The following is a 26,398-nucleotide window of genomic DNA, read 5'->3' as shown; positions in this document are numbered from 1 at the left end:
CAGCTGGTTCTCACCAGGGGTGCTAATCTGTAAGAGGAGTTAAAACTTCAGTGGAATAAATCAAATATATGGTGCCAAAATACTCAGGTTTCCACAAGCAATTCCTTATATTATTGGCAAGATGAATATTGGTCCTGCTTCCGCCAAAGTGGTGATGCCCTGAAAGAGAATTTAAAAAAGAAAATAAAAACACTCCTTGCCAGCCAACTCTGAAGCTAGCAAGTAGATAGCCACCTGAACTTGGAAATCATGGAAACTAAAGTTCTGACAGAGAATAACAATTGCATAGTGCTGTTTATTGAAAACAAATGATTTTATTTATTTTGGGATTTTAATCACTTTACCATGTGATTTCCCAAAAAATGTCTGACTTGGGAAGGATATAAATTGTGGAATGTAAAACTCAAGTATTAGAAAGCATCTTGCCTTTCTGGCCTCATTTAAAGTAAATTCATAAGCAAATCTGTATGTGAATGGAGTATGTATTAATAGGAAGTTGTCCCTCTATCTTCAATGAATCAATTCCAATGAATATTGCTTGACAATTATTTTGAAAGGGCATGATTATTGGCTTATTTAATTTTGGTTTTGAGTGGGGGGACTAGTAATTGCCTGATGAAAACAGTATCTGAGAATGACACTTCTTTGGGAATGTTTTGGTTACCTGAATTCTCTATTTTCCAGAGAGAAATTGCCAAAATGTTCAGCATTGTTGTGTACACATGCATATATACACACAGATGAATTCAAATACATGATACAAATTTGGAGCAGAGGTTATGGACATTTGTCCATCTGCCTTTTGGGGAAAGAGGGCATTTTGATATATTTTGACAAATCCTTGATTTTCCTTCCTGCTTTAATTCACAGCCAAACATTTATATTATTTTGGTCTTTGTTTTTGAACAGTTTTTTGGATCTATGACAATATCTCATATTTCAGTCCTGCCACTCACTCATATTTCATTTTTGCTTAAAGTTTTTCTTTTTGCTTTTTTCTATCTCCATGTCATACTTTCTGGTCTCTCAGTTTCTTTTTGCTTTTCCCTGTCACTCATGTTGTGGCAGCTCAGACGAACGACAACACAGTTGTCGTTCTGTACGTGTGTATGGGAGTGGGTGTTGGGGGAGAGAGAGAGTTCAATGAATGGGAAGAGATTTTTATGCAGATAAACAGAGCTTGTGTAGTTCAGCTATCAAGTAGGCTTGAGATATACATAATAAATCAGAGATTTAGCATATGCTTCTGTGTAGATTGCCAAGTAATAAGTATATTTTTTCAAGTATAGACACAAGATGAGTTTAAAAACACACACAGTGTGTTTATTGAAGATGAAAGTAAAGTAATAACAATTAGAACAAATATGAATATGATGAGAAGTAAACAAATAGCAGATGAAATCCCAGTTGAGCATAATATATACATAATACCATTTTATTCCTAAGAGAGCAAATACTTACCATCTGACGCCACTCAAAAACTTGTGTGAATACCTGACAGCCCCTGCCTGCCATGATGTTTAGAGATACATATTTGCCTGGAGGATTGATTGGAACACTCCCAGCTGCTTTCCAGTCTTCATCCCCAAAGTGCTTGTTCCTAAACTGTCCTGTGTTTCTCTATGATGGAGTCTCAAGGACGGAAACAGAAGCAGAGAGAGGAGTGCTCCCAGCTGTGCTCCTTTCCATGGGAGTCAGTTTTCTAGCAGAGAAATGCAGACATGGAAGCAGAACCAGGGCAGTTCACCTCAGAGGTGAGGAAGAGGGAGCACCGTGCAGTACTGCAGAGTGGATGGATAGTTCTGCCCAGAGAAGGAGGAGCAGAAAGCAATGGGTGGCCCAGGACAGGAGGTCTGAGAATCCTGGAGGATTTCAAAATCCCATGAGACATTTAGTGATTCTGTAGTGTGGGAACAGTGGACTGTACAAGAGGAAATGCGACTGAACAGGTTGGCAGGGCTCCCATTGTGTCATTAGATTTGCCAAGCGATTTAGAAATTTTTCTGTCTGAAATTGAAGCCCATGGAGGCTGGTGAAGGGGAAAGGCAGGAGCCTAGACTCTTGCATTGACTGTCATCAGTCAGCTGGGTGGCTTTAGATGAGTAACCTACCTTTGAGGGTTTCAGTTTTTCATTCGTGAAAAGAGAGGGAACTGAGAAAACCTATGAAGTCCTTACCAATTTTGAGCTGTATTATTGGTAAGAGTTGTCATTTGTTGAATGCTTTATGATAGGCCAGGTTCTTCATTTGTTTTGTTTCATTTAAACCTTGCAATTAAGCCTATGAAGTGGTTATAGCCATAACAATTTATAACCAAAAGATGGAATTATATTAAAATATCCAGTAAGTGAAGAATGTCGATTTAAATCTTTGTATGGTGTGTTAAAGCCAATAAGAATTTTTATATTCGTTTTTTGTATTTGATATTGATATACGACATAGCATAATTTTGTCAAATTCATTCTGCATTTCCTCCTCTTTCCCAGTCCTCCCTCCTCTCTGCCAATCTCCTTGTGCTCCACTGATCTTCCCTTTGTCTTTATGACTTCTGACCCCGCCTTCCTCCACCCTTACTTTGCTCCGGTTTTGCATATGAGAGAGAACATTGGACCTTTGAGTCTGAAAGCCAATAAAGTTTTAATACAAAAAGTTTTTTTTGGCATTTCCTTAACCCTGAAAATTTAAATAAAATATAAAACAGAATACAAATGCCATTTGAAAGATGATGTGCAATTAACAAGATCTGTCTTCTATCTGAAAAGAATGAGAAGAAATGGGCTGCAAATGCAATACATCAACTGTGGTTCCATTTAAGTGGAGGGAGAAATTTTAGATGGTAGAGGTTATAAGCTTTATAATAAGCTGTGGTTGAGGTACCAGGGATATTTTCTCCAGTTGTTTATTTTTTTAATTTTTTTTAAATCAAGTAGAGTCTTACCTGTTCCAATTACCCCAGGTGTTGTTCTGATCAGCTGGAAGCAGTTGTTAAGTAGTTCAGCAGGCCGGAGACTCGAATTTCTTTGTGATTCATGGTCTCATCTGAACATATTCTCTAATAATCAAAGATGCTTCTTTAATGGAAGTAATAGAAATGATTTGCTTAACATACTTTTAAATGATCATAATATCATAGTGTATTCTATAGGGAACATTTTATATGAAAAATGGAGAAGTCAGTTGTTTTGAATTGGTTTTAGAAATTCTCAAATTATTATGTACATAACTGAAATATGTGTCTATGCATACATACATATCTATGCATACATATGCTTGAAGGCAAACAACAAACCCCTAAAAATTCAAACTCACAATATTGATAAATTAAGAGCTAATTTATTGAAATCAGTGTTTCTGAAATTTTTAAAACATTTGCTCTTCTGATTAAAAACCGAGAATTCCAGATATACGCCTCCCAAAATTATGATATAAGAGCAATATATTCATGAAAGAGTCCTGTAAGTAATATATTGATAAAGCTTTATTTGGTTCTATACAGTTTCTATTAGAGCAGATTTTTTTGTTGTTTAAAAACATTATAACATACAATGTGTTTTAAAAATTATGCCTTTTCTGTCTACCTCTTCCAAAAGTCTGATATGCTATTCGAGTGTAACCTCTTATTAAATCTCAAGTTTAGATATGTACCAGAGTGCTTTCACATGATCTCTACCCACTTTTCAGGAGAGCTGGGTGAGAACAGGAAAGAAAACACAGAGCTGGGATGGGAGAAAAGATTCCCAAATATCTTGGCATGAAGATTTCTTTGAAATTATGATGTGCTCCACAACAATGCAGTTGGTAATCAACTTTTTGCTGCCTTAAATGAAATCCACCTGTCTCTAGTCCGGTGGTTTCCCCTTTTTTATTAATAGCTACCCTTCCAAACACACATCTAAACAACATTGCTAGCCTTCATTTGAATTACACTTGTACTCAGGAAAGTTAATTAAAACACAGTTGAAATTCTACTAGAAAGGTCTTAGCATTTCTCCTTAGAAGGAAACATCCCTGTGAGAACCTTCTGCCCTGATATTCAACTGCCGTTTCAGATGTATCCATTGCTCTTGAAATGTGTCCTTGAGGAAACAGTATTCTGTAAATGAATGTGAAATATTAGCTTCCCCATTATTATGAAAATCAAATTACTTAATGTCTAATTATCCTCTTAGATGCAGTCACACATTTGTAAACAGTCAGAGATTGGAAAAAAGGAATGATTATATTTTAAATTTGGTCACTGAAGTTACTAGTGATTTAGTTGATTCCATTTTCCCCATGACCCAGCATCAGTTGCCAAATGTCTCACTCATGGGTGGTTGCCAAAGCATAGAAAATCCTAATACAGAATGTTAGCAAAGTTACTAAGTTATTACTATTCTATTACTCCCTCTCTTCTCTCTTCTACTTTCTTTCCTCTGCTCTTCAAATAGGCACATTGTCTGCAAATGGGCTAATCATCCTACCAGCTTCATAATGCCATTAAGATGCTTTCAGAGTCACCCAAAGCACACAGAAAAGTGAGCTTTTAACAATGCACATATAATAGCAACTCCGATTATGATAAATACAATAAAATTGGACTCATTAGAAAGTACTAAGACATGCAAGGTTTTTTTTTTTATTATTAAAAAACTCACTTTGATGAATTAGCAAAGTGAAGGAAGTCAACTGAGCCCTTACCTTGACCTCCTTGCATCTGAGAGATCATGTGTCTTCCTTCAAGTGCACATGCCTGTCAAATTAATATTTTCAGCTAGAAACTTTGTATCTTCTTTTGGATGTCAAAGGAATCTCCATTATTTTCATATTTTAACAACTTTACTAAAATATAATTCACGTATAATACATAAATCATACACTCATTGTTTTTTAGTAAGTTCACAGGGTTATACAACCATTGCCACTTTCTAATTTCACATTTTCTTCTTCCCAGAAAAAAATTAGCAGTCCATTAGCAGCATTCCCTACTCCATAACCCTCTTTGCCCTATACAACACTAATTTACTTTCTGTCTCCATATGCATTTGTCTATTCTGCTTATTTTAGATACACAGAATCATAACAATATATGATCCTTTGTAACTGCTTCTTTTATTTAGGATAATGTTTATAAGATTACTCCATGTGGTAGCAGGTATCAGTATTTGATTTATTTTTTGGTACTGGGGATTTAACCCAGGGAACTCTTTACCACTGAATCACCTCCCCAGTCCTTTTTTGAGACAGGTTCTTGCTAAGTCTCTTAGGGTCTCAAAGTACTTGAATTATTTTAATAGAGTAACATTCTGTTATATGGACAGCCCATTTTGTTTATTATTCATTAGTTGATAGACATTTGGGTTTTCTCTGCTTTTTGGCTATAATGAATAATGTTTCTGTGATTATTCATGTCCATGGTTTTGTGTGGACATTTGTTTTCAGTTTTTGTAGGGAGATATGTAGAAATGGACTCATTGGATGGTATTGAGAAAGACATTCGAGACTGAATCATATGGTAACTCCACATTTAATATTTTAAGAAACTGCCCAACTCTTCCACAGTGGGTGCACTATTTTGTGTTTCCACCAGTAATGTATGAGGGTTATAGTTTCTTTTTGTTGTTGTTGTTTTTTTTTTTTTTTTTTAAGACTTTTATTTTAAACACACACAGAGCTGGATGCAAATGCCTTTTGACCGTGTGGTGGGGAAGATTACACTGACTGCTTACACAGATCATTTCTTCCTCTCCATGAAGTCCACGGTCATGAAGTCTTGTGGAGCATGAGGTGTGTCTTCCTCTACATCCCTGTTTGCAGTAGTCCTTTATGACAGTAATTAGGTGGCCAAGTTCTCCATAACTGTCTCGTGATTATTAAAGTCTCACAGTTGTTGGTTTTCCTATTGGTGCCTTACAACTGAGCATGTCTTTTAATTTGGTTGTGGCAGGTTTATTCATTTTCATTGTTTATCTTCTTTTTCTCTACCACACCTAGTCTCACAAAAGCTGCTAAGGAGTTTTTCTGCACGTCGGAAGATAACACATCATAACACTGAGAGGTACCTCGATGGAGAAGCTGACCTGTGGACTTCTTCACTGCAGCCAGGTATTGCTTCTCAATAAAGTGCTCTTCTTCTTCATATAAGAGGTACTTGCAAATTATCTGGTAACATTCCACAAAAGGTTTAAAAAGTCCTACTAGAAATTCTAACACAGCATTTCCTTTCTCTGTAACAAGGATGTCCCTTAAAGTCATCTGAATGGTCTCACTTTTGCAAAGCAGGTAACCAGCCTTCTTCAAAGTCCCTCAGTGTGCTTCCCGGAAGGAAGATGGACTCATCTGAAAACATGTCAAGGAGGAAGCGGAAGCAGCTGTAGACATCCTCTTTCCGGAACCCAGGTGTCATCTGCAAGGCTACAGCTACTAAGGAAGGACGGACAAAAATGTTGAGCAACTGGTTCCTGTAAGCCGAGCACATTAGCAGAGTGATGTGCTGGAAAAGGAGTCCATCGACCGCATCTGAGTCTCCGGAGTCCACGTTCAGAATCACCTGGTCTCTAACAAGGCTGGCGAGGTTGGAATGCAGAAAAATGCTGGACTGGACAACTTCCTCAGCAGGTTCATTATCAGGCCACAGGAGGAACCCTCCAAACGCCTGGGCCAAGCTCTTCAGCCACAGAGTCTTCTCCACCAGAGCGTCAAAGTCCATAGATGGCCGGTTCTGAAGCAGCACCACAACTGCCAAGCTCCACGGGCTCAGAACTAGGTTCTCAATTTGCAGAAGCTGCATTTTGTAGGCAACTTCAGTGACAAAAGCATGCATGTCCTTGGACTGTTTCTGCGGGATGTATATTGGAACCAAGTTATATGGGCTCTGACTCATCCTTCCAGTTGCCAGACAGCAAAGCGATACAGGGTCTCCAAAAGTACACGTGGATGCTTCCAAAGTTTTCAGAGAGGATCTTTCTGGCTTTCAATAACCCAGTTGTAGATTTTTTTGACTTTGGAACTCCTAGAAGTTCATATGCATAAAGAGTTTCTTCCAATATCCTATCATAACTGATGCTAATTGGGACAAGGTAGGTATCAAAAATTTCTCTTTTAAAAAACAGTTCCATCACAATATTCAGGAGACCAAATTTAGGAGTCAGTGTCTTGGCAGAGCAGCTCCTGGTCCCTTCGAGGAAAAATTCAACAGGAGCATAACCATTCCGTAACATGGTTTTTACATATACAGAGAACAAAGCCCAGTAGTTTGTTGCCACCAAAGGTACGTCACATGAAAAAGGCACCCGACATCCTCAGCAGCTCCCCAACCACTCTCATTCCCAGGAAGTCCATTCCTGCTGCTATAACGGGCACAGGTAAGTCGTAGTTGTACAAAAGAAAGGAGAGCATCAGAAAGTCAATGTAACTCCGGTGACTAGGCAGTAGGACCACAGGGTGCTCCTGGATGGCGCGTTGCAGTTTCTGGATGCCTTCTTCCTTCACACACACCTTCGAGAAAATCTGTTGAAATATTTTGTTCAAGGCGAAGGCGTAAAACCGAATGACTCCCAAACGCAGTTTATGGCTCATCTCATCCAGGATCTCACAGGCTTCCTCACGGAGGACGTCAACAGACTGGAGGGACTCCCTAGAGAGCTGCTTAATGACATAATGAATCTCTTCAGAACTGAGAACACTGTATTTAATATCGCTTGGCTTGCAAGGAGTAATTCCCTTATAGACAAGAGGTGTGTAGCATTTCATCGCCAATTTCAAGTCACTGACATGTCTCCTCTCCTCCAAAATATCTTCAAAATCGTCCCAGTTTTTAAGCTCTTTCGCGTAGAGGAGCACGACAGCGCCGGAACTGGACGAGCCTACCGAGAAGTAAGAGCTGGAGGAGCTGGAGGAGCTGGAGGAGCCGGAGCGCCCACGGCGGCTGCCGCCCTGGGCGGGGCCTGGGCTTCTGCTTCGCCGCGGTGGTGCAGCCGCTGGGGGCGGTTCTCCTGCGCGGGGCGGCCCGACCCCGCCCCGGCCGGCCGCACCCTCTGTGGCCGCAGCCCGGGACCCCGGCGCCGCCATCTTGCCGGGTTATAGTTTCTTTACATCCTTGCCAATACTTGTTATTGTTTATACTTTTAATATTATAGCTGTCCTAGTGATTGTGAAGTAGAATCTCATTGTCATTTTTTATTGATACATTAGAATTATACATAATAGTAGGTTTGTTGTTACATATTCATGCATGCACACAATTGGACAATATAATTTGGTCACTGTTGTTCCCCAGCACCTCCTTTCTTCTCCCCTCTTACTTCCCTCTGGTCTTCCTTCTAGTTTTATGAGATCTCCCACCTTTTTTTCTTTTTGCTCTCTAGTTTCCACATGAGAGAAAAACATATTACCCTTGACTTTCTGAGTTTGACTTATTTCACTTAGCATTACGTTCTCAATTACCATCCATTTTCCTGAAAAAAACATAATTTTATTCTTCCTTATGGCTAAATAAAACTCCACTGCATCTATTCATCTATCTGTTAATGGACACCTAGGCTGGTTCACAATTTGGCTATTGTGAATTGTTTCACTATCATTTTAATTTGTGTTTCCCTCAAGACTACGAACATTCATTACCGGTTCATGTGCTTATTGACTATTTATATATTTGCCTTAGAAATATATTTATTCATATCCTGGACCTATTTTTTGTTTTAAAATATAATGTGTTGCAGTATTTGAGGTGTAGTAAGCCTTGTAGATCAGAAGATGACTGCCATTGAAATGGTATTTTATTGCTTATAGTTGAAGGAGGGGGGATACTACACCTTATGGGGCCTCATGGGGAAGCACCAGGCCCAGTCATGAGGCAGAGAGGAGAAAGAACTGTGGCCAAGGCCTTTATTCTTATTTCTGGAGGAAGAAACAGCAGAGGGAGGGCAGGCTGGTTACTGTGGCTAATTTGAATAATTTTAATGTGCCCTGGGTTATAGGGACTGTTCTTAGTTTTCAGATACTTGGTTCTGGGGTGATTAGGACAGGTGTATGGTGGCTCAAAATGTGAATCTGATGATAAAGGAAGTGACTAGAATGTGGACTATGGATTGATTATTTTGTGCTTGGAAAGTACATTCCTGGGAAAAAAAAATTTCCCTGGGGAGAAGGGGGCAAGAAGGGGATCAGATGATTCAGGCATATTATTAAGTTGTCCAGAGCAATGTGTGTCTACATACATGTAGAGCTGATGCTAAAGCATCAGATTAATAGGAGCTAGAAACATTATTAATACATTTTTTAATTGGGTTGTTTTCTCATGGTACAATTGTATATTCTTTATAGATTCTTTATGTAAGGCTCTTATTACATATATAGTTTACAAATATTTTTTATCGTGTGAGTTATTTTTTTACTTTTTTTATTGTATAGTTTTCAGTGACAAGGTTTTAGTTTTGATGTCCAATATTTAGTCATTTGTGTTTTTAGTGCCATATCTAAGACACTTGTCCTTAACTGAAGGTCACAAAGTTCATGTCCCTCTTTCCTTTGAATTCTGTAATTTTAGCTCTTACATGTAGGTCTGTGGTCCATTTTGAACTCACAATGGTGTATGGTATGAGATAGGAGTTGAAACTAATTCTGTAACTTATGGAACACCAGTTTTCTCGGCACCACTTGTTGAAAAAGATTGTATTTTCCCTGGCATCTTTCTAAAAAGCAATTGGCTACATATGTAAGGATTTATTTCTGGGCTCTTCTATTCCATTGGTCTATATATCTGTCCTTATGCTAATACCATACTGTTTTTATTATAGTAGTTTTGTAGTAAATTTTGAAATCAGAAAATGTGAATCCTCTCACTATGTGCTTCCTTTTGAAGATGGTAGTAGCAATTCTGGGTTATTTGAAATTTCCTACGAATTTTAAGATCATGCCATCAATTTCTGCAAAAAATCGGATGGTATTATGTTAAGGATTGCATTGAGTCTGTAAATAGACTTAAGGATATCTTTCCATTTATTTATATTTTCTTTGATTTCTTTCAACAATGTTTTGCAGTTTAAAGTTTACAAGTCAAATTTTTTTTTAAAAAATTATACTTTATTCTTTTTAATGCTATTGTTAATGAAATTATTTTCTTCATTTCATGTTTGAAATATTAGATTCTAGAGTACAAAAATGCAAGTTTTGTATGTTGATCTTGTGAAACTTATTATTTATAATATTTATATTTTAGTGAGCTCCTAGAATCTTCTATATGTATATGATCATGTTATCTGCAAAGAGATGTACATCTACTCTTCCTTCCAACCTGGTTTCTTTTATTTCTTCTTCTTATTTAATTGCCCTGGATAGAACCTATAGCACAATATTGAATAAAAATATTAAGAACGAACATCCTTGTTCCTGATCTTAGGGGAAAGATTTCAGTTTTGCCTCATGATGTTTGATGTTAGCTGTGATTATTTTGGCATATTCCCTTTATCAGGTTGAGAAATATTCCTATTCCTATTTTGGTGAGTATTTTAATTTGGAAGAGTTTGGATTTTTTGTCAAATACTTTTTTTGCATCTATTGAGATTATTAGGTCTTATTGTTGCTTATTGTTATGATGTATTATGTTGGCTGATTTTTGTCTATTGAACCAGCCTTGTATTGCTAGACTAGACCCTGCTTTATTATGGTATATGATTCTTTTTATATGTTATTGAATTTGGTTTGCTAGTATTTTCTAAAGGGTTTTGTGGTTTTATTTGTGTTTATAATTAAGGAATAATGGTCTGTAGTTATTTTTCCTTTTCCTTGTCTTTCTCTGGCACTGGTATCATGTTAATGTTAGCCTCACTCAAAGAGTTGAGACATCTTCCTGCTGATTTGTAGTACTTCTGGAAGAACTGTTGTTAGTTATTCTTTCAGTTAATAATAAAATTCATCAGTAAAACATCTGGTTTTGAACTTTTATTTGTGGGAAGTTTCCTTTTTAAAAATTATTAATTCAGTCTAACTATATGTTGCAGATGTGTTCATATTTTTTATTTCTTCTTGATTTAGTTTCAGTACCTGTGTCTCACTGGGAATTTGTCTGTTTCACCTGATTTAGCTAGTTTGTTGGCATACAGATGTTCACAGTATTCCCTTACAATTCTTTTTTTTATCTGGATTATAGTGATAATCATTGATAATATGATATAGTGATAATCATTGTCATTCTTGATTTGCTCCTTCTTTTTCCCCTGGCCAATATACCTAAATATTTTTCAGATAATTTTAATCTTTCTAAAGAACCAACTTTTGGTTTTTATTTTCTATTAGTTTTCTATTCTCTGTCACTTATTTTAACTCCATTCATTATTATTTTGTTCCTTTCCTTTGATTTAGGTTTTGTTTGTTTTGCCATTTTTAGTTTCATGATATTAATTTAAGATCTTTTTTCTTTTTTCTTATAGACATTTGAAGTTTTACATTTCATATTAAGCACAGCTTTAGCTGAATTCTGTTGATTTTGACACATTGTGTTTTCACTTTATTCATATTCATGTATTTTCAAATTTCTTTGATTTGTCTTTGATTCATGTATCATTTAGGATGTGTTGTTTAATTTCCACATATCTGTGAATTCCCCAAATTTCCTTCTGTTATTGCTTTGGATTCTATTCTGGTTGAAGAACATCTCATGCATAATTTCAATCATTTTAAGAGTATTGAGGCTTGTTTTATGGCCTAAAGATAGTGTGTCCTGGAGAAAATTCCAAATGCATTGAGATCATGTGTGCTTTTCTTGTTAAATAGAGTGTTCTATAGATTTCTGGTCCTTGAAGTTAGTTTTCAGTTGTTCATGTTTTTTATTTTCCTGTTGATCTTTTGTCTAGTTGTATAACCATTATTCAAAGTAGACTATCAAAGCCCTTAATTATTATTATTGGATTCTTTATTTTTCTCTTCAACTCTGCAAGTTTAAAAAAGTTTGTGTTTATTTATTGTGTAGTGCTTGGACAATTCTGTTAGTTTTGCTCATGTCTTCTGGGGCTTTGTTGTTAAGCTCATATATGTTTATATAACTATTAATCTTCCAAAGGATTAATTCTTTTATCACTATGAAATGACTATTTCTAGTAACAATTTTTTGGTTTCAAATCTAGGGTTGCCCTGATGACAACCTAAGTCACTTATATGTTAAGAGTTAATCTCCTTTGACAGTCAGAATTTACTCTTATACTGTGAATAGATGGATGACTTGAAGTCTGCTAATGAGTATACCTTTTGTGTTCAGTTAGAGACTAGTAGCATAGAGGGGTTTTATATGATGTTTTCTGAGAGAGTACAGCCTCAGGCATAAAGTTCTTGCATTGCCAGGATTGAGTGTGATTTTATTTTTAATTCTGGCTTCCCAGGAGTCACCCTGTGGCTAGAGTGGCTTATTTTTCAGTCAGTGTTTGGTTAGGGATTCTGTGCCCAGTGAGGCTTCTGTCTTGTGATGCTGAGGCTGTGTATGCCTTGGAGAAATCTTTTGTATCTGCTCCATAACGGGTATCTCCAAATGGCTCTTTTTGGTTGTTTTTTCCCTGGCTCTATTAAACTTTTGACTACTTTGTTTTTTGCTAGTGTGGCATTATTAACCTTGTTTTTAAAAATAGCTATCTACCAAAATGTTCATTTGTGTCAATACTTCCTCTTGCTCTGTTCTAAATAAAGCTGGTTCCTTCATGTAGAGTTCCAGATCCTTTTGTTCTTGGAGTCTGCCTTTTCCACTGGAGCAAAACCTTTGAGCTAGAAGAGGTGTGCTCTTCCTGGGATGGTGTTCCCCCCAGATGAATGGGCCCTGGATGATGACTTACCTCTTGCTTTTTTTGGCTTTTCCCTCTTGGCCTGGAACCTAAACAAGCTGGGGCAGAGGAAAATGTGAACCCAGTATCTTCAGCCTGTCACTGCTGGAGAGAAGGACTTCCATCCTACATGCTTAACTGGGTAGAAACAGGAAGCAGATGCAGTCCTTTACTATTCCTGCCTAGAGTAGGGAGCATGATAAATACTGTTGTCCTGACACTCTCAGGTTAAAACTGTAGCTCCAGTCTGGGAGGTTGGAGGGCAAGGAATCACCTCTTCATGGCTGCATGTTTCTGGAGTAGAGCTTTCCTAGCTCAGAACTGCAGGAGGGGTGTTAAGGGAATGGCCATGAACAAGATAACAGAGACTAATATTTCTCATTGAAAGCTGGTTAGATTTTCCTGAGTGATTGTCTCTCTATTTATCATGTGCTTTTTAAATGATCTCCAGAGCTCATAATGACTTTTTTGTGGTAATTTTCAAAAGTAAAGTTGGCAGGAGCAGGGGAAGAACATGGTGCTGAGCAGCTTTGCATTCTGCACTCTCTACGTTCTGCCTCCTTTAATATTTCAGATCTCATTAAATGACTCCACTATCTACAACCTCAGGAGATTTAAAGGTAGATTTTAATTCTACATCAGTACTTTTACCTAGTACAAGTCATTATCAGCTCCTTTTAAATATCACAACAGCCTCTTTATTAATAATGGTGGAAGATAAAAAACTGCAATAAAAAATTCCCAAGATAAGGAAGTAAATAGCTTAGATGTTCCAGGTAAGTAAATAGCTCCACTGTATGCAGCAATTAATCCAGAGGTCAAAATTGGTGGTTGCTTTGCCTTCTTTAGCATGTGGCTTTTACAATTGCTGTGATTATCATTATTGCAGCATGGGAGACAAGAGAAAGATTAAGGAGTTTGCATTCAATCACTGATGAGGTATTAGTTGGTAGTCACTAGACCATATGCAGTCATCTAGGGACTCAGGTTGAAAGCAGCCTTTCCTTGTGCAAAATAAATGTCCAAAGTTGCTCTAATTGTCATTGCTCCAGACTGTGGGGAGGAGAAAAGAGTGTGACAGAGTGTAAAATTGAAGTTTCTTATGCCCAACTGGAAAAGACATGTACCATTTCTACTGACTTTCTATTTATGATTATTTAGTTATGGGACCACACCTGAGGGCAAGACATACTGATAAAATAAGCTCATAGATGATCAACTACATCCTAGCTATACAATTCTATTAACACAAGAGAGGAAGGCTTTGATGAACAAGTGGTGGAAATTATGTTTTCTATCTCTAATCTGTTCTCCATAATGTTCTCAGAATGATTTGAAAATAATTTTAAAAAGCAAAGATAATAATAAAAATGTTCCACTAAAACCTATATGTACATAAACATACTAAACATAAACATACTCTTGTATGTTTCTCTTGAATAAATCCAAAACCCTAAGCATAGCATCAAAAATTCTGAGTGAGAAAAGTCTTTCCTACTTTTCCATTCTTATTCTTGGATTGGTTTATTAATAATAATATTTATTAATAATAAAGATATTTCTTTTAAAAAGATATTTTAAAAACCTTAAAAAGTATTTGAAAGAAATTATTATCACCTATTACCAGGGAATTGTAAATGAAAACCATGATGACATATCACCTCACACTTCTTAGAATAGCTACCAAAGAGACTAAAGACAATGAGTGCTGATGAGAACCTGGAGAAAAATGGAACCCTTGACACTGTCAGTAAATATGCAAATTGTGACAGTCATCATGGAAAACAGTATGGAGTTTCCTTAAGTTGAAAATACAACTATCCTACAATCCAACAATCCCACTTCTGTGTGGGTTACCAAAAGAAAATGAAATCAGTATATTGAAGAGATATCTGCACTCCCATGTTCATTATGGCCTTATTCATGTAGTCATATATGGAATCAAACTGAGTATCCCTCAACAGATGAATGGATAAAGAAAATGGAATGTGTAAACCCAGTGGAATATTATTCAACTTCAAGAAAGAAGGAAATTCCATCATTTGCAACAATTTGGCTGAACATGTGATATAGGTTAAGTGAAATAAGCCAAGGAGAGAAAGACAAACACTTCATGATCTCCTTATATGTGACTGATTTGACTTAAAAAAGTCAAACTCATAGAAGCAGAGAGTAGAATTGTGGTTACCAGGGGTTGGCATGGAGGAGAGCTGAAACTAGAAAAGTTTTGGTCAAAGGATACATAATTTCTGTTACCCATGATGCATATCTTCAAGAGATCTATCATACACTGTGATAACTACAATGATAGCAATGCATTTTATATTTAAAATTTGTTAATAAGTAGATTTTAAGTACTTTCACTACAATAAATAAATAAATAAAGGCAGTAAGGAATATATTAATTAGCTTGATTTAATCATTCCGCTATGTATACATACAAAGATATATCAAAACATGTTGTATACCATAAACATATGCAATTTTATTTAACTAGAGAAAAAAATTAAAGTATCCACTCATACTTTCAAGCAATTAAAACTATTTAGCACCTACTATGTACCATGTACTGTACTTAGCTGGGGGAGATGGCCATGGTCTCTGTCATATTGCAGCTAGTAGAAAAGAAGCATATTAATCAAAGAATAAGTACTGTTGAGGAGTAAATGTTATGACTGAGAGATTGAAAACTACAAAACTTGTAACAGGCAAAAATTAGAGAAAATTTCCCTGAAAAGAATGTTCAGGAATCTGAAGGAAGAATAGGAAACAATCAAGATAATAGCACTTGCAAGAAATATAGAGAAAGAGATTTCCAGGCAGTGAATTGCATGTCAGAATCCCTCAGTTAACATAGCGTATTTGAAGAATGAAAGAAGGCTATCTATTGGAATTTTTGAGAGTGAGGGAATCTGATGAACAATGAGGGGAGATGTAAAAATAAATATAGGGCCTTTGAAGTCATGGTAAAAGTTTTTTTTTGTCATTAGAATAGGAAGAAGTTATATAAATGTCTTACAAATTTTTTTTTTTTTATGTACAGTACAATGTACTTTTTGTGGTGTGTAGTTCTGAGTTTTGACAAATGCTGTTGTATCCTCCCACAGTCAAGAAGCAGAACATTAACATTTTTATCACATCCCAAATTCCTGTTTATTAGTCCTTTGTAAATAAACACACTCTTGACTTCCACAGCTTGGCCACCACTGACTTAACTCTTTGTCTCTATAGGTTTGCCTTTTCCCAAATGTCATATAAATGGTATCAATGTGCATATAACTTTTAGGATCTGGCTTCTTTCACTCAGTAAAAAGCCCTGGAGATCTTTTCAAGTTGCAGCACGTTTCAACAATCTGTTCCTTTTTATTACTGATTTGTATTTCATTCTACAAATGCTCTACAGTTTATCTATTTAAGAGTTGAAGATATTTTAGGTTGCTTCCAGTTTGGTATTATTCTTATTAATAAAGCTACTATAAACATTCACATGTAAGTTTTTATTTGAAGATACATTTTTATTTCTCTTGGGCAAATACCTGGGTCATAAGATAAGTTCATATTTAATTTAAAACAAATTACTTTTTAAAGGACTGTATCATTATGTATGACCACCAGCAATCAAAGAGAGTTCCAGTTAAATTCCAAGTGTTCATTGCTAGTATGTACAAACGTGATTGACTTTTGTATATTGACCTTGTAGACTGTGACCTTACTAACCTCACTTGTTAAACTCACTCTAGAAGCATTTGTTAGATTTTTTCTATATAGAGAATTGTGTCATCTGCTAATAGAAACACTTTTATTTCTTTTTCAAATCAATAAGCCTTTCATTTCTTTTTCTTGCTTTGTTGCACTGGCTAGGACTCCAAATACAATGGTGAAAAGGAGAAGTGACAGAGATATCTTTGTTTTGTTCTTGATCTGGAGTTCAAAGGAGTATTTTATCTGTCACCATTAAAAATAATGCTGGTTGTGGGGATTTTACAGAGCCCTTAATCATGTTAAGGGTGTTCTTTTCTAGTATAACTTTTAAAGATATTTTATTATGGATGCTGAATTCCTTCAAATGCTACTTATACATCGAGATGACAGATTATTTTTAGCCTTTTGTCTATTAATATAGCAAATTGCATTGGTTTAGTTTTGAATATTGAAATGAATTACCTACATATGGTTATTTGGTCATGAATGTATGTATAAAATATTATCCTTTTATATATTCCTGATCTCATTTTGCAAAAATTTTGTTGAGAATTTTTACAATGATGTTTATGAAATTTATTGTTTTATCACTTTATGTTCTTGCAATATTTTTGTCTGATTTGGTTTCAAGGTAATGCTGTCCTCTTGTAAATGATGTGTAAAGTGTTCCTACTTCTTTGTTTCAGGAAGAGGTTGTATATACTTGGTATTATTTATTCCTTATGTTGACAACACTTATTAAAAAACAAATAAACATTTGAATGATTTATTTATTTTTCAGTAGGTTTTATTTGTGTATTTAAGAAGTCCATTTAACTGTTTTCAAATGTATGGGCATGTAGTTATTCTTTTATTATCATTCTGGTGTCTGTTGGGTCTGCAGTAATGCTCCCTTCTTCATTTATTGTGTTGATAATTTGTGTCTGCTCTGTTTTTTCCTTGGTCAAGTTGTAGTCTATTAATTTTGTTACATTGTTTTCCAAGAAATCGTTCTTGATTTCACTGGGTTTTCCCATTGTCCCTCTATTTTTAGTTTCATTGATTTCTGCTTTTAGTGGTTTAAGTTTATTTTTCTGATTGTTTTGAGTTTAATTTTCTATTCATTATCAAATTTTTAGTGAAAATTTGACTACTATTTTCAGACTGCATCTTCTTTTGTAATATAAAAATTTAATGTATAAATTTTCTTCTAAGCATCACTTTAGTTGCCTTCTACAAATTTTGATATGTTCTTTATTTAATTTGTGTTCAGCTAATGTTTTTAATTTTACTTGAGAGCTCCTTTCTGCTCATTGATTATTTAGACACATGTTGTTTAATTTCCTAGAACTTTGGATTTTCAAGGTATCTTTCTCATATCAATTTCTAGTATGTTATTATTAGATAAAATATTTTCAATTTTTATGACCTAGAATGTGATCAAATTTTTTGAGTACTTAATATATGCTTTAATATATATTCTGTTGCTGAATAGAGTATATTAGAAGTGTCAGATAATATTGGTTGATAGAGCTTTTCAGGTCTTCTGTATCCTTATTAATTCATTTTCTTTCTTCTATCAATTACTGAGAAAGAAATGTTAAAGATTCCAAACATGATTGTGGAGTTGTATATATTTTTCATTTTTATTCATTTTTGCTTTGTGGATTTTGAAATGATATATATATATATATTATATATATATATATAATATATATATGATTACACATTTGGATTGTTAAAACTTCTTGGGGAATTGGTCCCTTATTATAAAATGATCCTATTAATTTTTGGTAATATTTCTTGTTATGAGGTTCATTTTGTCAAATACTAATGTGGCTATGCTAACTTTCAGTTCACTTGTTCTGATTTATTTTAGATATATAGAATTTACATGTAGTCTATTCTTTATTATTTTATTATAACTATAATTAATGTTGGTTTCATTTAAAAAATGTTAGTTTGCACTCTTTTTTCACTGAATCTGATAATTTCTGTTATTTACTTAATGTGTTTACACTATTTACATTTGCTATAATCATTAGTACAGTTAGATTAAAATCTGCCATCTATTTCCCATTAGTTCTATCTGTTCTTTGTATTATTCCTTATTTTTAGACTTAATTTAGATTTCTTTGTGTGTTTATTGTCATTCTGTTTGTGGATTCTTTGTGAACATTCTGAGAGGTCCAACAGATGGGTCTGCCAGTAGGAGGGAATTCCTTGTATACCTGTATCCCCTAGAAGTTCTAACCACTTGCTAGCCCATGCTCAGCTTTTACCAATTTCTTAAAAAATTTAGCTGAATTATTTTTACCACGGCTCTGTGACACCTCTCTTAAGTAAGGCAGGGCTAGCATCCAATCTGTCTTTGAAAGCACCTGTATTCTTGGATTTCAGATTAGTTGCTTGTCCTGTGACCTCTGAGTGATTCAAGAAACCCCGTGAATTTATAGATTATCTTATGTTGTTTTGTGTTGTTTTGCAAGGATAGGAATAAGTTTCTTTCTAACTTTCTCCATCCTAAACAAAAATAGGAAATTTATAATGTATGGAATAATTTTACAGTTTCAGTGTGGAACATATAGCATGACTAGAATATGGATACAGGGAAACAAGGCAGTGGAATCTGAGTAGTCCAGAAGCAGGTTAATGGTTACCTTGGCTAAGGTGGTGATGGCAGAGGTGGAAATAAATAACCATACTCAAAAGACAGATAAGAAGTAAAACTAATATGTTTGATTATAAGAATAGGGTAGTGTCTTAGTCCGCTCAGGCTGCTATAACTAGCATAATAGCCTGAATGATTTAAACAACACATATTTATTTCTCATAGTTTCAGAGACTGTGAAGTTCAAAATCAAGGTGCCAGCAGATTAAGTCTGCCGAGGGCTTACTTTTTGGCTTACTGGAAGTTTACAGTTGCTTTCTTGCTGTATCGTCTTATGGCAGAGCAGAGTGAGATGAATCTCCTCTCTCCTTTTATAAAGGCTTTTGTCCCATGATGAAGGCCCCTCTCATGACCTACTCTAACACTAATTACTTCCCAAAGGCTCTGATTCCAAATACTATCACATTGAGGCTTAGGACTTCAACATAAGAATTTGGGTAGGGAGGTAGGGACACAAACATAGTCCATGACAAGGAGGAAGACAGAGATAATTGTTCAAAATTACTTCCTAGTGTATGGCCTATAAAATGAGATAATGGGGAGACAGGGAACACTGGAAAAGGACTGATTTTCTGGGGAGGATGGTGAGTTGGATTTGTACATATGGGATTTGAGGTGCCTTTGAGAAAGTCAGTCAGAGACCTTGAGTAAGCTGTGGCTTATAATGATCTGGAGTTTAGATGAGGTTTCTGACTTACAGAGATAAAATCATAAAGCATTTTCTTGTAGGTCATAATAAAAGCCATGACCTATTGAAGCCTTAGAAACAGTATAAAATGAGAAGAAAATTGTACTCAGGACAGATTTAAGGAACCCTTTATGGAATTCCCAACTTGTTCTCAGTTTTCAAGTCCTATTAACTAAAAGTTATGGTTTGAATGTCCCATCAAAACTCCTTTGAAATTTAATTCCCATTGTGATGTATTAAGAAGAGGAAGAGGTGAGACCTCTAAGAGGGGATGAGGTCATGAGGGCTGTGCACTCATAAATGAATTAATCCTTTCATGGATTTATGAAATGATGGATTATCTTTGGGTGCATCTGTTATAAAATCCAATTTGTCTCTGTCTTGCCATGTTATAATGAAGCAAGAAGACCCTGGCCAAATGCTGAGCAGATGTGGGCACTATGATCTCAGACTTCCCAGACTTCAGAACCCTAAGCCAAAATAATCCTCATTTCTTTACAAATTGTCCAGTTTCAGGCATCCTGTTATAGCAACAGAAAATGGACTAAGACAACCTCTTCATTTGATGGGTTGAAGTATACCCTTCTCCCACCTCCAGACCTTTTCATGTTTACTCTGCCTGGAGTGTTAATCTAATCTCCACCAACTTCCCTTTCCCACTTTCAACATTTTTACTAACTTACTAGGTATTGGTGATTAGCTTAAGGTTCTCTTTCACCAGGATAACTTTTTTCACTTTGTCTAAATCCAATTGTCCTACTTCCTTCAGAGCAGTTAGGTTCCATTGCAAGCTCTACTCTGTACTTCTCCTTCATGACATTTGCATCTTAATTTCTTGGTCAGTTTTTAGCTCCTGATTCACATGCTTCTCGAGTACTTGGATCATGCCTATCTTTCTCATTGATTGGGTCGCATCCACAACAAGCATTTGGTTCATATTTAAAAGAGTGAGTTGCTATTTGACTAGCTTTTAAAAACTCATCGACTTCCTGAAGAAGTGTGCCAGAACTCACCTGAAACTGACATTTTGGAAACTGGTGATGCTGAAAACTTCTGGAGTTATTACACTGGAGGTTGAGATGACATCCTTTGTTGGTCCTAAACTCACTGAAGTGAGGAAGAGAGGAAAGCTGAAAATTGGAGATGGAAAGACAATAGATGTTATATGTTACTTTTATGCTCTTCTGCTTGGATGAAAACCAGAATTTGGATAGCGAGGATTTTAGATATGAAATGAAAAATGAAATCATTCCCCTTCAATTGTCTCCATTTAACATTCATCTTAACTCTTTCTTACTAAAAGCATCTGTATCCTAGAAAAATAGAAGAAAGAAATTTCAAGAGACTTGGATATATTACTGATATTTTTTCATTAATCTAATTATATAACTCATAATTGGTGCTTCTGATTGGAACCTGTCAATACTTGCTGTTGGCTCTGTGTCACATCCTATCCTCTTTGCTAATAAGTGCAGAGAAAAGTACACAATACTAAAGTAATAAGGTATAAATAACAAGGTGTGTAATTACTGTACAATAACCTTCTCTCAAGGAGCAAAAAATGATATCGAACAAAGGGCAAGATACTTGGAAATCCTTGCTGTGCAGTTATTATAACCTAGCTGTGCAGCAGTTATATCACTTTTGTGAAGATTTTAAAAAATTATAACATAAATTGTTAAAAAGAGAAAGAAAAACATTGGGAAGAACTATAAAGCGAATGTCAATTTATGAAATAAGTTTTACTATTTTTAACTTCATTCTAGTTAATGTTGCAGTAGATGATAATTTCCTTGCCTGTTGGAGACTAGTTCTTTAAAAAAATGTCTTCCAAAATTAGGTGAAATGTTATAACAGACCTTACTTTTCTTGAACTAATAGTTGAAATGATGGTTTATGGAAAGTGCTTATTAAACAAAATAGAAATACAAAGTTAAAAATTTCAAGCTCTTAGAGACACCACCATTCAAACTTTTCAGAGCAGAAACTGAACAGCTCATAAGGCTGTCAGTAAGAAACATAAAGAACCCCAAATTAAACTAAATATGACTTTCTGGCTTAATATCTATATTTAACTGTATGTAGGTGGTTCAGTGGGGGAGGCAGTCTATTGGCATTAGAGTATCTTTAGGCTAATATATGTTTTTTTGTTAACCCTAAAAAATGTTATTCCAACGATGGGTCTTTCAGCATTTCCTTTAGACTCAAACATTTTAGAGATATGAGGGAATTCTTTATTGAATGAATGATGAAACTTTCTGTGATTGCTAATGCTCTAAGGATAGGACTCTCTTATGTATCTTCCAGTTCCTAAATCCTAAGGAAATAGTGTATAAATTGTAAGAGTTTAAAAATACTTACTGAATTAGTTAAATATACTGTGATAAAATTATTTGGAGTAGTTAGAATTTAGTGTATTGTGACACAGCAAAGGAATAAGTTTGCTAAAACACCTGGATAAAATTAGGATATATCAGCCAAATAAGATCAGATATTGAATGTTATTGCAAATTTAAGGCTATTGGCAACTTCTAAAAAAGTATGGACCTCTGTTACCTGTTGCATTACTATTTTTGTTACCAATTTGCTGTAAACATTACTAACCCATGAAATGCAGATTCTTGAATGCAACAAAATTCATATATAAAGAAAAGTATTGTGGGAGATTGCATAAAGATGGCATAATTTTTGATAAAATGCAAACATTTAATCTTGAATATTCTATAAGGCCCAGAGTGTCCTGGCGGTAGCATTTCTGACAAAACCTATTAAAATTCAGAGTTATCAGGTATTTATTGACTGGAAGCTGCATTGGATTTTTTACCATGATAGTGTAAAAAGTATTCAATAAGTCCAATGAAGATATTACTAGCAGCTATATAACAAGGAAGACAATAAAACCAAAATCATGAATAAGTTCTAATCCAATTGGTACAAATCACTTCCTTTTTTTTTCCACTTCCTCTTTGATGATGTTTGACATAATTAACCTGTCATCTGGCAACTAACTGATCCCTGGTAATATAGTTCCATAATGCTAATTTGGAAAAAGAAGCAGTTTGGTCTTGATTAAAGAGGTGCAGTTTGTTTTCTTAGTCATAAGGTCTATCCCTCTCACAGTGACTCCTTGTCTATTGACCCATGGTCAAGCTGTAAGCTAATTTGACCATAATTTATTGAGTAGGCCATCTATCAGTCTAATTATTAAGAATTTCTTCTGAATAGATGTCTTTTTGGAGCAAATATATAAGATATGAATATTCTCATGCTCTCATCGTATTTTTGGAAGACTTTCTGTGTATGGATTTGAAGATCCAGCCAGTAACGGAGCCAGGAATTACTGCAAATCTTGACCTCAGATTATCCTTTCTTTCTTTTAAAGAGGAGAAGTAATGGGATTTAATATCTACTATAGCAGGATTTTCAAGATGGCGGAATAGAGAAGGTGACTTTCCTGGCTGCTCTCTGGTGTGAAACCAGGAAAGCAAATAGGCAGCTTCTCAGTAAGGTGAGTGAATAAAGAAAAAGGGACTTTACTGGGAATTAATACTGGACATTCAAAGCAGATTGGGGACGCAGGAGTTTCGATATAATAAAATAAGAAAGAAATCCCCAGTGCCACTGCCGCTGCCACCAGTGGAGGTGCTGGCCTGAGCAGTCCCTCTACCAGGAGAGTGGAGGGATAAGGGGATTAAAGGAATCAGTCTTTTTAGGAGGCTTGAGGCATGTCTGGATATGGAAAGACCAGAGATCAAAGACACAGCCTGACTAAACTGAAAGGCATCCTGCACAATATGCTTGTGCAGGAAGGAAGCTGCATCTCTCGTGGCCACCAGTAGAGGACAGAGGAAGGAACCATTTTGCAGCTACAGTGTGGGGCTGGCAGCTGGGGGAGCCAATTCCAGGTAAATCCGAGTTTGGCCCAAAATATAGACCTGGTAAACCCACACTGCATTATATGGAGTGGGTCTAAGTGATCAGAAGAAAATCAAATGTAGAGAGGGATTTGCACAGGAGAATACTGGTCATGGAAACCCACCTGATTCCCCCTTCCTCTTTAATTCTGCTGCTGGCAGGACAGGCTAGAAAAGACTCCCATGGCTGGGAATTCGAAAGGGTAGGGGTAGGAGATAGTGAGTTTGGAGACTGAACACAAGAGACCAGGAAATACTGCAGGATCTGAGGGTGACAGAGGGGACTAAGAATTGGCTCCTTCACCACACTAGTGGTACCCAGGGGAGATCCAAGGTGTGCTAATTTAAATCTTCAGACCAATCACCATGCAACAAAGAACCTGGAGCCCATGTTACCATATCAATAAATGTCAAACTAAGCTTGATATGTTCTTAACCAGTACTCAGCTTATCATAGTTAATTCACCATAAAGCTAGAGGAACTAAGGAAGGGGAAACAGCATAATACTAGAAAACCTGAGGGTGTGAGTCATTGTCTTATGCAACTAAATTACCTTCTAGTCCAGCTTATGACCATTTCTATAGACACTATTTCCCTTCAACTCCTGGTGTGTATGTCCAACTTTATAGGTAGATGATAATAATAAGATGAATAATACTTAATACTTAATAAGATAATACTTAGTTCATGAAGGCAACTTGTCAACAAGTAGGAAGGATCTAAGATTTTACCATGATTTCCAAGATCAGTAATTAGCTTGCCGCAGTTCCACATATGCTGGTAGAAGATACAAGACTCCTGGATATGAAACAAAGGACTTTATTACTCATGGCATAGCAGATAGCTTAAACTTCATGCTTATATCAGTTCCCTTTGCTCCAGAGTCTGATAGAGACAATGTGGTGGTAGACCCAGATGGATAGTGAATCCACAATGGTTTGAGTTTTACAGAAGTAAGTTAATTAATTAATGCCCAGATTCCAGAAAACAAGGGCAATCCTGAGAAAACACAGAGCACTCCTGGACAATCAAAAGGAAAATGTTACATGTGGGGCACTCAGTGGATGTACCAGTTGATGACTCAGGCCCACAGTGCCGCCTGTGTGACCTCTTGTCTAGCAGGTGACCTTAGGATTCCTAGTTCTGTTTGAATAATTGGGTCTACACTTGGAGGAATTGCCCGATAGGTATCAGTTTAATCTGTCCTGTTCATTCATGACACCGGCAAGGTTGCATTCACCTACTCCATTAAATGAGTGGAGCAACATTCAGAGGTGGTGGTACATATTTTGTGTGGGAGATGACGGAACTCTGGCCATCCCTGCTGTCTCTGATAAACTTCATGGTAAGGTAAAGGGAGAGTTAATCAATTCATGGTCACAGCCATCTGGTGAGAGATGGCAGACCTAGCAGTCAGTTAATTTTAAGGCACTTGTCACTGTTTGGGAAAGCTGTACTAGGGTGTTGTCCTTCCAGAGGAAGATGACATGATCATTAATATCCCTCCATCTCCCAGGGTATAATGAGGAACCTAGGTTCCAAATTGTATTCCCTCTCTCACTATAAAATCAGTGTGTCCCATTTCAGCAGCTATAACTTCAGCTTTTCCCCAATTGTCCTTTCCTTATACCCAGACTTCTTGTCTGGAAAAGTCAGATACAAGACATACAAGGGAATTTTTATACAACTTAACCAAAATTAAGCTTGACTTCCCTAGGTCTCCTTTTGGACAGGTTTCTGTCTGGAAGATGGGCTAAATAAACTATCCTGGGTTCACTGTTAGGGAAGTGAAAGACACAGCATTCCCAAGATGGAATTCTTATGTTTCCAAATAAATTTATGCTCAGAATAAATTCAGGTAGCAACTGATGAGGATTATCTCTTTCTAGGAACAATGACGTGCAATGACCAAGCTGCACTACTAAGGTATATGAACCAGGAGAAAAGGAGCTAATAAAGGTAACTTTTGTGATAAAAGCTATATCATTGTGAGATGGCAAATGGTCTAAAAAGTCAAAGACATAACAGAGATTTGTTTTGTGGGCTACAATGAAATCACTTGATCAGTAGCCTGAAAAAAAAATGTCAGCATTGGTAAACCAGACCCAGGCACATAGGAGAATCTCTGAGAATCAAAGGCCTCATTGAGGCAGAAGCTTGGTTTCATGTGGAGGAGTAGGGAAGTAAAGCAGTTGCTTTTTCATGTTAAACTAACATGCTGCTGGGGCCAGGCAGGGTGCTTTCTTGAATACACCATTCCCATTTGACAAGCAATGCCTTTGAGGTCTTTCCACCTTGTTAGTATTTGAGCGTAAATTAACCCATCCAAATAGAATGTCAAGCCAGAGAATCACAAGGCTTCCATGGGCCAGGCATTAAGTTTGACAAGAGCTCAGTAGTACACTCGTAGCTGCTTTTTAAAAGGTGTGCACCCAGTGGACATGTGGCTCAGTCCTTTAACTCTTGAAATAACAAAATACCCAAGGCTGGGTCTTTTTTTTTTTTTTTTTTTTAAATAAAAAACAAAGGTTGGTTTTGGCTTATGATTTTGAAGTTCAAAAGCATGGTGCTAGCATCTACTTAGCTTCTAGTGAGGATCTTGTTCTTCGTCATAGCACTGTGGAGAAGAAAGAGGAGGTGGGTACATGGGGAAGGAAC

General features: G+C 36.1%; 1 protein-coding gene across 1 annotated transcript; it reads right to left on the bottom strand.

Moving 5' to 3' along the window:
* Positions 1-5,852: 5,852 nt before the first annotated feature.
* LOC124982828 (dihydroxyacetone phosphate acyltransferase-like) lies at positions 5,853-8,049 on the bottom strand. Its single transcript, XM_047549734.1, is given in 5 exon segments — positions 5,853-5,937; positions 5,939-6,264; positions 6,266-6,904; positions 6,906-7,233; positions 7,235-8,049. Coding segments are annotated over 5 exon segments (2,193 nt in total).
* Between the last annotated feature and the right edge of the window lie 18,349 nt (positions 8,050-26,398).

Source organism: Sciurus carolinensis, chromosome 4, assembly GCF_902686445.1.
Source record: "Sciurus carolinensis chromosome 4, mSciCar1.2, whole genome shotgun sequence".
NCBI lineage: Eukaryota > Metazoa > Chordata > Mammalia > Rodentia > Sciuridae > Sciurus > Sciurus carolinensis.
Note: the sequence above shows the minus strand (reverse complement) of the source record. Positions and strands in the feature narration are given on the sequence as shown.